This window comes from Epinephelus moara, chromosome 8 (assembly GCF_006386435.1).
Source record: "Epinephelus moara isolate mb chromosome 8, YSFRI_EMoa_1.0, whole genome shotgun sequence".
Lineage (NCBI taxonomy): Eukaryota > Metazoa > Chordata > Actinopteri > Perciformes > Serranidae > Epinephelus > Epinephelus moara.
In genome coordinates this window covers 21,407,044-21,421,162 of record NC_065513.1, presented here as the reverse complement: position 1 = coordinate 21,421,162, position 14,119 = coordinate 21,407,044, and the positions used below count along the sequence as shown (strand labels likewise).

Sequence of the window (14,119 nt, the reverse complement as noted above, 5' to 3'; positions counted from 1 at the left end):
ACATACTACATTCTGCACCTGCGTGAGAGGAAATAGAAAAGGGAAACTAGAACTAGAAACTAGAAGACAGACAAGATGGATTTATGCTGCTAGGCACATTAACCCAATTACTGTGCACTAGTGAACAATATCCCAAACAAATATGAGGTGTTTCTGCTGATGAACTTGATGGCTGAAAAGTCATCTTAGCTCATATAACAAGTTTGTTCTGACCTCACACCCTCTTGACTTTAGCCGTTTGTTTGCTTCCCTTACTTACATTTCTCTTTCGTGCATTGAGTTGAACTCTTGGGGGAAAAAAACTTGAGCAACAGACGCTCACTGATGGCCCAACTTTGAATCATAGCCCATTGTCGACTAGGTGTGTCAGGGCCCTTAGGTTTAGCAATGTAAAATAGCACACAAATGTTAGGGCTTATTTCTCATCTTAAGTATTTCTCTAACATGAAATATAATATAAGATAAGATAAGATAAGATACACCTTTATTGATCCCACAATTGAGAAATTCCAGTGTTACAGCAGTCAAGGGGAAAGAGCAGTCCAGTCCAGTCCAGTCCAGTTTATTGTTAAGATGAACACCCGGGTACTTATAAGATGTCACCATCTCAATGTCCTTTCCCTGGATGTTCACCGGTGTTGGGGGGAGGAGTCTGCACCTGCGGAAATCCACCATCAGCTCTTTGGTTTTCCCCACGTTGATCTGAAGATGGTTCCTCAGGCACCAGTCCACAAAGTCCTGGTTCAGTTCTCTGTACTCCCTGTCGTTCCCACCTGTGATGAGGCAGACTATGGCAGAGTCGTCAGAGAACTTCTGCAGATGACATGTGGGGGTATCATATGAAAACTCCAGCACCGTCCCCTGCGGCGCCCCCGTACTGCAGACAACCAAGTCCGATACACAATCCTGGGTCCTGACATACTGCGGCCGGTCCGTGAGGTAGTCCAGGATCCAGGATGTGAGGTGATTAGCCACCCCCATGTCCCCCTATGAGAAGTCAAAGAACATGATTCTGACAGAGCTTCTGGGCTTCTCCAGGTGAGAAAGGGCTCTATGCAGGAGGAAGATGATGGCGTTGTCCACCCCAATGTCAGGCTGGTAGGCTGGGGGGGGGGGGGGGGGGGAGTGGTATGCCTCCTTGGTGTTGGCATAAAATAAATCCAGTGTTTAATTGTCTCTGGTGTGGCGGGAAACATACTGGCTGGAGGTGGGCAGGGTGCTGGAAGAACAGGCATGGTTGAATATTCTTCACTAAATGTGATATTAACACATTTTTAAAAGTTAAGGGTCACAAAAAAACAGGTAAAACACTCAAAAACACTTGAATAATGTTTTGTTCTTGAAATTCATTTAGAGTAAAACCCTGATGTGGAAAATAGTTTTCCAGGGCCTTTAAAACTACACTGAAGTTAATCTGCATGCTCTCCTTTATCTCCATCACAGGTGTGGGTTAATGCAGCTGCCCAGGTGTTTAACTCCATTGGAATAGCATTTGGCTCCATGATTTCAATGGCTAGTTACAACAAGTTCAACAACAACATTCTCAGGTAAAGATTTAATATTGTCTGTTTGGAAAACCTGTACTGTGTCTTTGATTATGAATATACAGTCCATATCAACTTTGGAGGTTTGTTATTGGTTCCCTCAGTGTACATTAGGTATACAAAGGTTTTAATGGTATGATAACCGTCTCAGAAAGTATCAGAGTTTAAGTTTTACATAATTTGTCTTTGTCTTCTTCTTCTTTTTCATAGAACATACTCTTTATTGTAATTGAACCTTTTTTTTTTTTTTTTTTTTTACAATACCATTGATACCCACAATAACTGGTACACTGCTACAGCCCTAGTTTACATATTAGGGCGCCATCACAGACTCACAAAAATACAACTGATGCACTTCACTAAAAATGCAATAAATACTTACCCTTTACCACAAATTACTCAGAGACTTTCCACAATAAACTTGACAGTGTGCTGTGAGTTGAACAGCAGTGCTCTCAGTTGTCTACGCTGTAAGAGCAGCTTTCATGATCCAGCTGTTTTGCTCACAGCAGGACAGGAACAAAGAGGACAACTGTTTATGGAAGAAGCTCCATGTTTGGTCTTCTCTCTTTTTTTTGTCTTTTTTTTTTTTTTTTTTTTTTTTTTTTACATTTGCTTTGACTTCCGCATGCCTATCAGCTTCAGCTGTTCTCCACAAAGGTTACTCCCATCCTGCAGAGAACTGAAATGAACCCTGTCTGCCAGACTCAGCACTATCCAAACAGCTGTCCAGGGAGAAATTGAGAAATGAATAATTACTAGTTTACTTTAGAACAAGGAGGATGTTGTTATACAGTAGCCTATATGGAGGCCATGAAGCTTTCCTGTGGGACTCAGGAAACAGAAACCCTTAACCAATCTACTTTATTTACCTGCCAGGGACACTATCCAATTTTCACAATTTCCAACATTGTTTATTTCCTCCTCCTCTCCCAGGGATGCATTAATTGTGTCGATTACCAACTCGTTCACCAGTATCCTGGCTGGCTTTGTGATCTTCTCAGCCATTGGCTACATGGCTCACATACATAACCTACCAGTGGACAACATAGCTACAGATGGTAAGCATCAAGCCTGAGAAGACCATCACACCACAGTCTCAGAGAGTTGTTTTATTTTAATGATTGAAGGGAAGTGTTCCAGAAATAGAGATGTATATACAAACTGTGTTTTTCTTTCATCCTCCTGGGAGCATTTTTTCTTGTTTTCCATGGAAAAACAAGACACAGATTTCAAGATGTGCACATCTGCCTTGAATATCTGAATTGTGCAGGTTACTTAAAGATATATAGTGAAAGTCTACAATTTCTTGAAACTGCACACGTTCAGTTTCCTCATCTCGAGGTATACTACTCGGCCTGTTGTGCAATGTCTTGTTGTGCTCTGGAGAAGCTTCATAAAGTTTAAAAAGTATCCCTGATGATGTCATTAGGGGTTTCTCAACTTGGGCATGAGAAAAAGACTTTAATATGAAACCAGTGTTACAATCTGGATGTGACGGGTTTGAACAAGATCGGTCGGTCCCTTGTTATTTCAGCACAATATTAAATTGCTTGAGTTATAGACACATGTAGATGAACACTATTTTCTGTGTGTGTGTGTGTGTGTGTGTGTGTGTGTGTGTACAGGATTAAAAAACGACAGAGGGAGTTTTGGCTCTGGCAACCAAATGCTAAAATTAAATTAGAGCTTCGTCTGTTAAGTACTGTATTATTCAAAACTGAGACAGCTTGTGTTCAGTTGCTGGGACAGATAAGGATCCTATGAGGTGATCAAAACACTATATCCCTGTCAGCTCTAATCGCTCTGTCGAATGACTGCCACCTGATCTCACCCTCCTGAAAACATGTTTGGCTGATCATTGGTTAAATTTTCTTCAGAAGAGTAATGGTAGCTATCAGTGGCCTCTCATTGTATTTTCTGTATGCGTCCGGCATCTTTTCAAAAGCAATATCTCTAAATCATTTCAGTGTTTGAGTTTCAGTGCAGTGACTACACTGCAGCTGCAGGATTGGTGGGATGCAACCTGCAATTAATCTTTAAAGGCACTGCATTGTGTTTAAATGTCAAACTCACTTTAAACAAGTCAATGAGGTTTATGAGTGTTCTGTGATAAATATTTGCCAGCCGCAACAGTGGGGCTGGTATTGTTTTCACCTTTTGAGCCAGAGCGTGTTTAGTCACGGCAAAATGTGATCCCAGGGGCCCCTATTGTAATAAGAACTACCACAGAGGCTCTTGTGAGTATTGCCCACTTGTCTGTCTATCTGTCTGTCGTGAAAAAAACGTGAAAGTTTGTTTAACTTGTGTTAACCACAGACCTTATTTTAGTGACTTTGAGATGAGGGAACTGAAGTGCTAACTGCTAACTCATCTGGGTTTTGTGACTCATTCCTGCACCACTCAGTTGAAGATGAAATAAAACTTAATTGATCCAGACTAAACTGCGGCTACTTTGGATGTAGCCTACAGAAGCAGTTAGGCTTTTCAGGAATTATTTGACATCTTGGGAAATTGCTTTCACAGTTAATATTTAGCAGAAGCCAGAAGCTGGTTGGTTTAGCTTGCATGAAAACTGGGGGTAACAGCCTGACTTTGTTGTTGAACATTTGTGTGCATGTGTATCTTAAAATGTTAACAACACCTTTACTGTGTCATGTTTCAGGTCCTGGTTTGGTGTTTGTTGTGTACCCTGAAGTCCTCTCCACCATGCCTGTCTTTCAGCTGTGGGCCCCTCTGTTCTTCTTTATGCTGCTGTGTCTTGGCCTGGACAGTCAGGTAAAGATCTCTAACACTCATATAAACACTGTGACTGGACTTTAGTTGGTCAGAAGGCTGGCTTCCTAATTGGGAAATAGGGGAAGATTTTAGGTGCTATATTGCAGGCAACTGGACTTGCCTGAGTGTCTTGGAGACGTTTCACCTCTCATCCAAGAGGCTCTTTAACTTCTAACTGACTTGTGGGGACTCGCAGGCTTGAAACCCTGTGTGGGTGTGAGCTCTGTGTCTTGTTGACTCACCTGGCTATCCTGTAGGTCAATAGGGTCAGGACTGCATTGTAGGTGAGTGATTCATGGTGTAGTAGGCCACCACCTCTGTTTAATTATGTTTGTTCCAGTGATGTATGTCGATTCTTTCATGCTTCTTTCAAACCATCTGTCTTCTCTGGCCAATATGTGTACAGTACTGCCCTCAAATGAATGTCCCTTCTCTTTCAGATGTAAATAGACAGCTGAGTCGTGACCTGAGGAGCTCGCTCTCCTGTACACGGGAAAGCCAGCTCCTCAGGAGGGCCAGCGAATGTTTATCATCTTAGTTTAGCATGTTAGCATGCCAACATTTGCTAAACATCACTAAGCAAAAAATGTCAGTTGTGCAGGTATTCAGTCATAAACATATGTATTAAAGAAATTAAAATTTTTGTTTTGATGATGGTCAAAATCTGTTGTCCATCTGTATACTAAACATTAATATTTAAAGCCACTCATATTGTAATATGGCTAAATACCCCACACTGTTTTCATCTCCAGCTCTTTATGTTGGCTGCACACATTTGTCTTGAACAACCAATATCGGTTTTAAGGGTGTGGTCACATATGAGTGAAACAGGGCAAATAAAGCATTTTTTTCCTGGTGGCAAAACAATTTTTCAACTTTTGTGAACTCGGCGAGGTTGCAGCCTCAACCAACAGCAAAGAAGTAGGAGACATTGATTGTAGCCATGTTTAACCAGCTGATAGTGTATTATACTGGCCATGAAAAATACATTTGCCCCCATGAGAGCTGCTGCCTGACTGACAGTAAACTGTGAGAAATATCGCCTCGGCAAGGGATGGTCACTTGCGTCCATTAGCTCATGTGTGACCATGCACATGCAACTCTTTTCACACCCATGTCTGTTGTCATGGTTACCCAGCTCTTTGCACAGTCTCATAATTGCACCCCAAACAAAGATGCAAAAATGTCTTCAAGTCATAATTTTTACTGAGTAAATGGGAGTAGTATTTTATGTATGTTTTTTCTGTGTGCCACAGTTTGCCACAGTTGAGGTGGCTGTAACATTCATAAAAGATGAGTTTGGAGCCCAAATTCTACGTTTCCTCAAGAGAGAAGAGCTGCTGGTCCTGGCTGTGTGCATCATTGGCTTCATCCTGGGTATCCCTCATGTTACCAAGGTACAGTATGTAACAGTGAAACTCTTTTCTTTCTCAGAGAAACACATCTGAGGATATTTTGTAGCCTACATGTGGTAACAGTCGTATCACAAGTGAAAGTTTTGTCATTTTTATCTTCCTCTCTTTCTCTTCCCCCTCCTGCACAGGGAGGTATTTATGTGTTTCAGCTGATGGACCACTACACTGCTGTGGTCTCCCTCGTGTTCCTGGCTTTCTTTGAAGTTGTCGCTGTCTGCTGGATCTTTGGTAAGATCCACATGATGTTCATAAATTCAAACCTAGAGGGCCTATTTCTGGTAAACTCTAAAGACCTGTAAGCCACCAGGATTTGCTGTTGCTGGTTAATTGTTAAACTGAACTCTAAACATCTTTCATATCCACAATAGAAAGAAACCTGTTTAATTATCTCAAGTGTTTAATCAGCTCTTGTCTTTTCCCATTAGGTGTCCCACGCATCTGCTTGATGGTCAAGAGGATGCAAGGAAAAACTCCAAACATATACTTTCGTCTCTGTTGGCTGGTGCTCTGTCCTGTGTTGGTGCTGGTAAGTTTTAAACAGGATTATCTGGATGGTATGATTAGTAATGATGGTTATTTGATATAGTTTTAAGAATATCTTTCTCCTTACATAGTGTATACTGATCTCCAGCATCATCCAGTACACTCCTGCTCGCTATGGGAAGTATACATACCCAGGGTGGGCTGAAGGGGTGGGCTGGTGTGTCTCACTGGTCTCCATAATCTGGATCCCACTTGGAGCCATGCAAGAGATCTGTAGCAACAAAGGCTCACTTCTTCAGGTGAGTGTAAGAGTTGTTATTCAGAGAAATGACAGTGGAAGTCGCTCAGATGGGAGGGGTATTGATACATTTTTTTATCGTCTGGTAATTCACTCTGATAAGTGAATAAATTGACCAAATGAGGAGTTATCCTTACGGCGACTATGAATATCTGTTCCAAATTGAACAGTTATCTATCCACAAAGCTTAACAGGGGTGTGTTAGTGGGGGGACAAGCGGGACTGATTACCTAGGCCCCAGTAGGACAAGGGCCCTTGAAAAACCTGGATTTTTTTTAAGGAGCTAATAAGTGCCATACTGTAACTACATTAAAATTGGCAGAATAAATCAGTCAAGAGACTGAACTTTGTATAAAAAATAGTGGAAGCTCTAGGGCCCCTCTTACAAAAGGCACAAAATGGTTTAGTCAGCCGGATTCATCTTTAAAAGCCACTAGAGCCACGTGCAGCAGAGACTGCGTATGCAAAGGGCCCAGAATTTGGTGAAGGTTAACTTTGTAAGTGACAAGTCAGGTTATCACCAACGTCAATAGGCTTCATGCTCCGAGGAACATGAATGTCTGTACAAAAATTCATGACAATCCATCTAATAGTTGATGAGATTTAGAGTCTGGACCAAAATGGTGGACCAACAGATCAACACTGCCATTCATACAGTCTGTGGTAGTCTGAGTACTTTCAAAATTAACATCAGATGTTCTCTTTAGTGAATTAAAAAAAGGTGTTCATATTTGCTCTGGATAACAAAGTTTACAACTGGGCTGCTGACAACAAGAGCTAGCTAACGTTTTTCCTTTTTGCTCCTTGAAATACAACATAAGGAATTTGACCTTAATTTTCGGTACTTACTACTTCACACAACAATTATTCAAATTACATGTCTAGTCTTCTTTTAACTCAATATCTCCTACATTAACTGATTTACATGGATTATGAAATTATTAAAGGAACAGTGTGTAGGGATTAGTAACATCTCGCAGTGAGGATTGCAGATTGCAATCAGCTGAAGCTTCTCCTGGTTAGAATTCCTTTACTGTTCATTGTTCAGGAGGTTTTTACTGTGAGGTCTCTTCCTCTCCAAAATAGACTTCTAATTAACATCGGTAAAAACACAGAATAAAGCAGTTTCAGGTTACAAATCAGTGTTTCTCCTACGTTGTTTAGCATGCCTCTGCAGCACCTGCTAATATGTGCTCACCTATTTTTTCTGATGACTTAAGATCTAGATGTTCAGGAGGTTTTTATTAGGAGCCAAATTAATCGCAGAGGTCTCTTCCACATTTAAACCAGTAAAAATACTGAACAAAGCTGTTTCATGTTAAAAAAATTAAAAATAAAATCTGTGTTTTTCTGACTCTGCTCATTGCAGAGGGGCTGCTAACTATGGTGGCTGACATGAAAACACAAATGGCCCTATCTAGAGCCAGTGTTTGGTTTGTCCGTTTTGGGCTACTGTGGAAACTTAGCCGACTCTGTTGACAAGGACCTGCTCCCTATGTAGATGTAAACAACCAATTCTAAAGTAACAAAAACACAAAGACTCTTATTTTTTAATTGATTAAAAGAAAACAGATGCATTTTTATTATATTCCATTTCTGCAAATATAGCCTTCTAAATCCTACACACTGGACCTTTATCAATCTTTATAAACATCAGTTTAAACAAAATAAAGTGACAACAGCTGGTGTGGCACTTTTTTTTTTTTACTGAAGATATTAGAGTATTATGTGCAGAGCTGGGCTATGGCTAATATTTGTGAACAAGAAATAAATTAACTGTTTTATCCTTTTTTCTCTTTGTGCCAGCATTGACCAGAAGTGCTTGTTTCTAACATATTGTCTTTTCTAACCCTCAGAGACTTAAAGCAACTTTGATTTCATCAATAGACATGGATGCTGAGGATCCACTGCCGGAAAAACAAAACCTAGACAGTTCGGTGACTGAAACCTTGCTTACTTAAGTGGCATGACTAGAAATACAGGCAAAGCCATGTCTGTGAGTCACAGACAGAGATGCACTGTTAAGGGTACTTTTTAGTGATGGAAAGAAAACATATTTACACTGAGATACACAATGTCTCTATTCTAAAATGATCATTTTATGCTGTTTGTTCTTCCAGGACAGATTCCTTACTATGTATCTCGAGCACAATGGACATTTGTAGTGCTTTGAAAGCTTAAGACACACACATCATTTGTGCCTGGTACAATTTGTATATTTAAAAATCTCAGATTTTGTCCATCAACTAAAGATTGTTTTAATATAATTTAATTAAATTTAGGCATGAGTGCGTGTGTGCCCTGTCCAGACTAGTCAGGTGTTTATTCCAACCAAAGACTGAAATGTAAATGATTACTTCCTCCGCTTTGGTTGATTAATCAGTAAACATGCCTTGTATATGCAGTGATGTTTTCTCTTGCATTGTAAATAAGACTGTATTATGCATCTATGTTAGAGGCATTCAGAGGTTTATTAACTCTTTAGCTTAATACATAGACTTAATCCTTCAAGGACACTTTCCTTTATAAGATACATCATGAAGGGGCTGAAGAGGCCTGTCCCATTCAAAGGTCTCCTCCAAATGCAGCAGGGAAATGACACCTTCTTTTGACCAAACCCAGCTGTCTTTGTGGCCTTAAACCCCATAAAACATTGTGCTGTTCTGTTGTTTAATGTAGAGTTTGAGTCAAGTTTGTTTTTGGCGGTCATCACCTGGAATCACCCAATTAAAAAAAAAACACTACAATGTATTTCATAACAGAAAAAGTTAAAAAGTTAAATGGTTACAAGATCTTTTCTCATAATTATGAGAAAAGATCTCATAATTATGAGAAAAGATCTCATAATTAAGAGATCAGGATCTCGTAATTACGAGATCTTTTCTCGTAATTACGAGATCAGGATCTCGTAATTACGAGATAAGGTGTCTAATTTTTTTTATCCAGTGAATGCAATGCACTAATAACTGACATGCTTTAATGCATCAATAGTTTTGACCTGTGAGAGGATGGACTGTCTCACTGTAGTAGGAAGAGTGGCTTTAAGTGGTCTACAGATTTGGGTGAGGAGAGCAGCGGTTCCCAACCTTTTTCTGCAGGGGGCCATTTGTCTATCATTGAGTAAACTGACGACTCCTGACTCGGTGACATATTTTATTCGTATTATATTCAATAATATGTGTAACAATAACAGTGCAGAACATCTGGTACACTACACTTTTAGGTCAAATAGTAAACAAATGACTTTATTTGAAAAAATGTTAAGAATCATACATACTAACTTTGCATTTTTTGGTCAAATTCAGTGTTTTCTTCTCTCTGACACTTTGCCATTGTGCTGTTAGCTCTTTGGTTGTCTGAACTGCATACTTTTCTAATGCAGGACGAAGTTGTTAAACAGAGTAGTGTGTCTCTGTGAATACAGCTTGTGTTCAGGTCTTCACTGTGTCCTTATCTTGTGAGATTTTGTTTTCTTACATCCCTTAAAATCAAGAAGGTCTTGCGACCCCCCATGCAGCTTTGATGATCCATAGTGGGGGTCAGGACCCCCAAGTTGGGAACCAGGGCTTTTGAGATTTCAGCCTCTGATCTGGGACTCAGCTTGTGTCTTAAGCGGGATTTATACTTGTGCGTCTATGCACTTGGCCTACGCTGTTGTGAGAATTTATACTTGTGCGGTGGTGTGTCTGTGTTGCTCTGCAGTTACACTTCCAAAACAGTAGTCTGCGGCGGAGTTTCTGTGGAGTGCTGTAAAGTTTAGTTGATTCACAACACACATTAAAGATGGCTTAATAGAGACAATTTCAAACACAAGTACACAAATTGGCTTCACTATAACATAGACAATGCACTTGTCTTTTGCTGGACACATTTTCCACGCAAATTCAACCTGCTAATGTTATTAGCACAAGTCTATGCCATTTTACATTGTATAAATTAGCCTAGCAGCTAGTGGAGTTTTCCTCTATTCATATAAAACCAGGGACAACAGCAACATTTAACAAAGGTAACTTTACAAAATTCGGCTACATTACATTTCACAAGACTCACCAACAAAACAACTGTCTTATACTAAACACGTTTTCCAAACAAATTTAACATGCTAATTGTTATATTTACATCGACGCAGAGCCTAAGGCGTCAATTTTATGCAGAGGTATAAATCCTGTGTTAGCCTGAATGGAAGCTAGAGACAGACAGTGACACTAGTGTGGATATATATATTATAGCATTTTAACTTTCCAGTGCCTTAACATCCTTCACATAAAGTCAAAAACCCTGAACACACATTGGCATAAACAAACCCAGACTAATACCATTTTTCACGTAAATGTTTTACATGGAATGTAACTGTAATGTTATTGTAGATTTCTCTAAAATGTACTATTAAGATTTTTTTTTGTTCAGTGTTGCAAAGCTTCAGAGAGACTGATTTGTGGCTGTAAACAAGTGAGTGATGTGATCCAGGAAGCAGGTTAATGTTGCACCGATGTGAACTGAGGTCCTTCAAAGGTGAATCAGTGCTGGGAATTTCTCTGATCTCTGCGGGCTGAGGAATAGGTTATTTCTTAGCAATGCATCTGACATTATTTTTTTAACTTTCTTGGAGCAGGAAACTCACAAGAGATTTTGAGATTATAAATGGTGCCTTTGATCTGCTTCCATAAAGATGAATTGGGCTAATGAGGGTAGATAATCCAGAGGAGGGCAACACTTATCTGGTAATCTGGTTACTCTCCATTCAGGGTCTATTGTATGACCCAAAATCTGCAGTTAATCACTGACTGTTTTATCTCTGGTCTGAACACAGACGGAAACCAAAAAAAGTTCACGTTGGTGATAAGTAATTTATTTCAACTCGAGCTTTAACTTTAAGATTGTTCACTTGAGTTTTTTTAATGATTGACCTCCGGTCTAGACATCTCGGAAAAGCTGATAGTGAGATTACACCACGTCCAAATTCAGTGTGACAATGGGAGATAAGGGTTTGGTCGGTTCAGTGTGGGAAGTGTAGTATGTTTAGGGTTAGTATGTTATATAGATGAACTACCTCGACTGGAAATACCCAGGGGAGATAAAGTCACACTTTGATGTAAGATTGTCTAAAATGTTGTGCCCTATGTTGCATTTTTGGCCTTTTACTTCTAATTTTTTTTTTTTTTTTTTTTTAGCTTATCAAAGAACCTCTCATTAAGGAGAGCCTTTTTTATAGTACTGAAAACATGATCTGATAATGAATGTTCAAGACACCTGAATATGATTTTCAAAATGATACAAGAAGAAACAATCTAATCTTAGCAGTGATGCATGCATTGCACACTGTATCACAGTTTAAAGATGAAAATGCTTTCAATCCAGTTTTATATTTGTTTTTAAATTTGCACAAGAAACTAACCTGTAGGCTGAAAACAAATAGTGATCAGAGGCTTTAAAAAGGCAGTTTTGGGGAATTTTACAAGAGACACATCGTGGAACTTTAAGCTTCACCTTCACCTCTAAATTGATACATATTAGGTCACAGACCCCCATTTCATAAGACTTTGCTTCAGGGACCTCCATGTGGAAAGATTTTGGTTATACATCAGAATTCTGTAGTTGAGGAGATAACTGTTGGGGAACTCTTACCCACATTGGGATCACTTCTATAGTAAATTAAAGAGTAAAAAAGAGTAAACTACCCCCATTTTTTGTGGACCCTCCTGGAACTCCCTTAAAGACCCCTAGTTGAGAACCACTAAATAAGACGACCAAAACTTTTATTTAAGATGTTGTTGTGTATGTTGTTGCTGTAAACTGCCTTATTTTGCTTTATGTCATGAATTGTTTAAATTGTATGCAAGGATGATTCAGAAGCATGTTAACAATACTGCTTACACTTCTTAGTAATTGTACTTTTAATATGAGCTAAATACAGATTATTGTGGGCTGTTAACAGAAATGCACTTGTAATCATCTTGTTCAGAAGTGTAAAAAGTCTGGGTTATTGGAACAAAAGGAGTTGGGCAGCCATGTGCCATGACGTGCTGACAATAGACCACAGCTGCTGATTTCACTTATTCGTTTCAGATGATCATCTCAGTGACTATGTTTACATGCACAATGATACTCCACTACTATTCTAAATGTGATAATATTCCAGATTTCATCCATGTTTATGTAAACAGTACATTCTGTTTGTATATTCCAAATTAGGCCTTTTTTCCCCCCAAATTTAGATTTTTCCAATTAAGATGTGGGGTATACTGGTATTATTTGGGTTTTAATAGAATTATTTTGACATGTGTACAGTGCATTTGAAATATGCGTCTCAACTGAGTTTTTTATTTTTTTACTGCAGTTTGTGACACATTACATCTTGCCTGTTTACAGTCAGCTCTGTGCATTGTCATGGAGACACTGTACACAAACCAACTCGCCAACAGTTATAGAAATGCATGCCTAAATTAAAAGACAAAATTTTTAGTAAGGAGAGAAACACGCCTACTTTTAAACATTATGAAAGACTTGGATGTCAACAGGTTTTTGGATATGCACATATATTGTATCACTGACCTTTTCAAGAGGGTGGTTGAATGAATTAAAGAGGAAGGCTGTGTTTGCATGGTCAAAAATTATTGGCCACTGGAAAAGCTGTTTTTAATATTTTGATGTGATGAATGACATGTTTGGGCACGTAATTTGGAGTATGCACAGCTGCATGCAAACGTGAATATGAGTGTAGGATGCATTTTCATCTTAGAGGAATATTGTCTTCTTTTTTTTTCTTCTTTTTTTAAAAATAAGGGCAAAAACCTGAATATTTTGCGCATGTAAACGTGGCCAGTGAAGTCAGCTGCTGCATTTTGTGGCAGAATAAAAAACCTGCAGACTCTCTTTGCTCCATGAAACAAGACTGCTCATCCCTCAATTAAAATATCTTCCCATAGTATACAAGCACATTTAAAATTTGTGACTCAATGCTGTCATGTTAAATTTGTGACACAGTGTTGTTTCTCTTAACAGTGTTTTCATATTCACACACTACAACAGTGATAATGCTGATCAGACTTTGCTAAACAACTATATATTTGTAAGGCAGTGTGTGTGTTTTTTTTAAATTCAAGACTCAATGTATGTTTCATGTTTTATGTTTGTGAAACAAAATCCTACAAATCACTTTGCTAAAATTTCTTTTCATATCAGTGAATATTTTTAATTTTTCCTTGCTGTTTTTTTATCATATTTTCTACTGTGTTGCTGTGCTGATTCTTGGTGTCTTGACATTTTGTTAAATAAACCACTTTTATTCTTGCTCTGGTGTTAATATATCCCTCAGCGCATATTAGCATCATCTGGATCACTACCTCAGAGAGTCACTAGGCGGTAGCAGAGCGGCAGAAAATGCACCAAAACAACACTAACACTGCTTCATCTGTTGTACTCTCATGCCACATCCTGTATAATCTGATACTAATAACTTTGCTGCAGAGCGTTTAATGGTTTGGTCAGAGAATATTTCAGCATGGGGGAAACATTAGTTTGTTTTATCTGATTTAGATTTCACAGCAGCATTAGAATTTTACATTACTGTACAAGAACCAGATGCACTGTGTTTATGGTTG

General features: G+C 38.9%; 1 protein-coding gene across 3 annotated transcripts in view; it reads left to right on the top strand.

The window, feature by feature from the left end:
- Window positions 1-13,808, top strand: part of si:ch211-225b11.1 (uncharacterized protein LOC561694 homolog) — a 28,355-nt gene extending 14,547 nt beyond the window's left edge. For 2 of the 3 annotated variants that reach the window (XM_050050051.1, XM_050050052.1), the window contains exons 6-13: window positions 1,444-1,547; window positions 2,481-2,605; window positions 4,210-4,322; window positions 5,579-5,719; window positions 5,866-5,965; window positions 6,163-6,263; window positions 6,352-6,519; window positions 8,375-13,808. In XM_050050051.1, the coding sequence (XP_049906008.1) occupies window positions 1,444-1,547; window positions 2,481-2,605; window positions 4,210-4,322; window positions 5,579-5,719; window positions 5,866-5,965; window positions 6,163-6,263; window positions 6,352-6,519; window positions 8,375-8,479 (957 nt within the window). In that variant the 3' untranslated portion in view covers window positions 8,480-13,808. The remainder of the gene's footprint in view (window positions 1-1,443; window positions 1,548-2,480; window positions 2,606-4,209; window positions 4,323-5,578; window positions 5,720-5,865; window positions 5,966-6,162; window positions 6,264-6,351; window positions 6,520-8,374) is intronic. The other variant, XR_007570296.1, reaches the window with a different exon arrangement.
- Window positions 13,809-14,119: the final 311 nt, after the last annotated feature.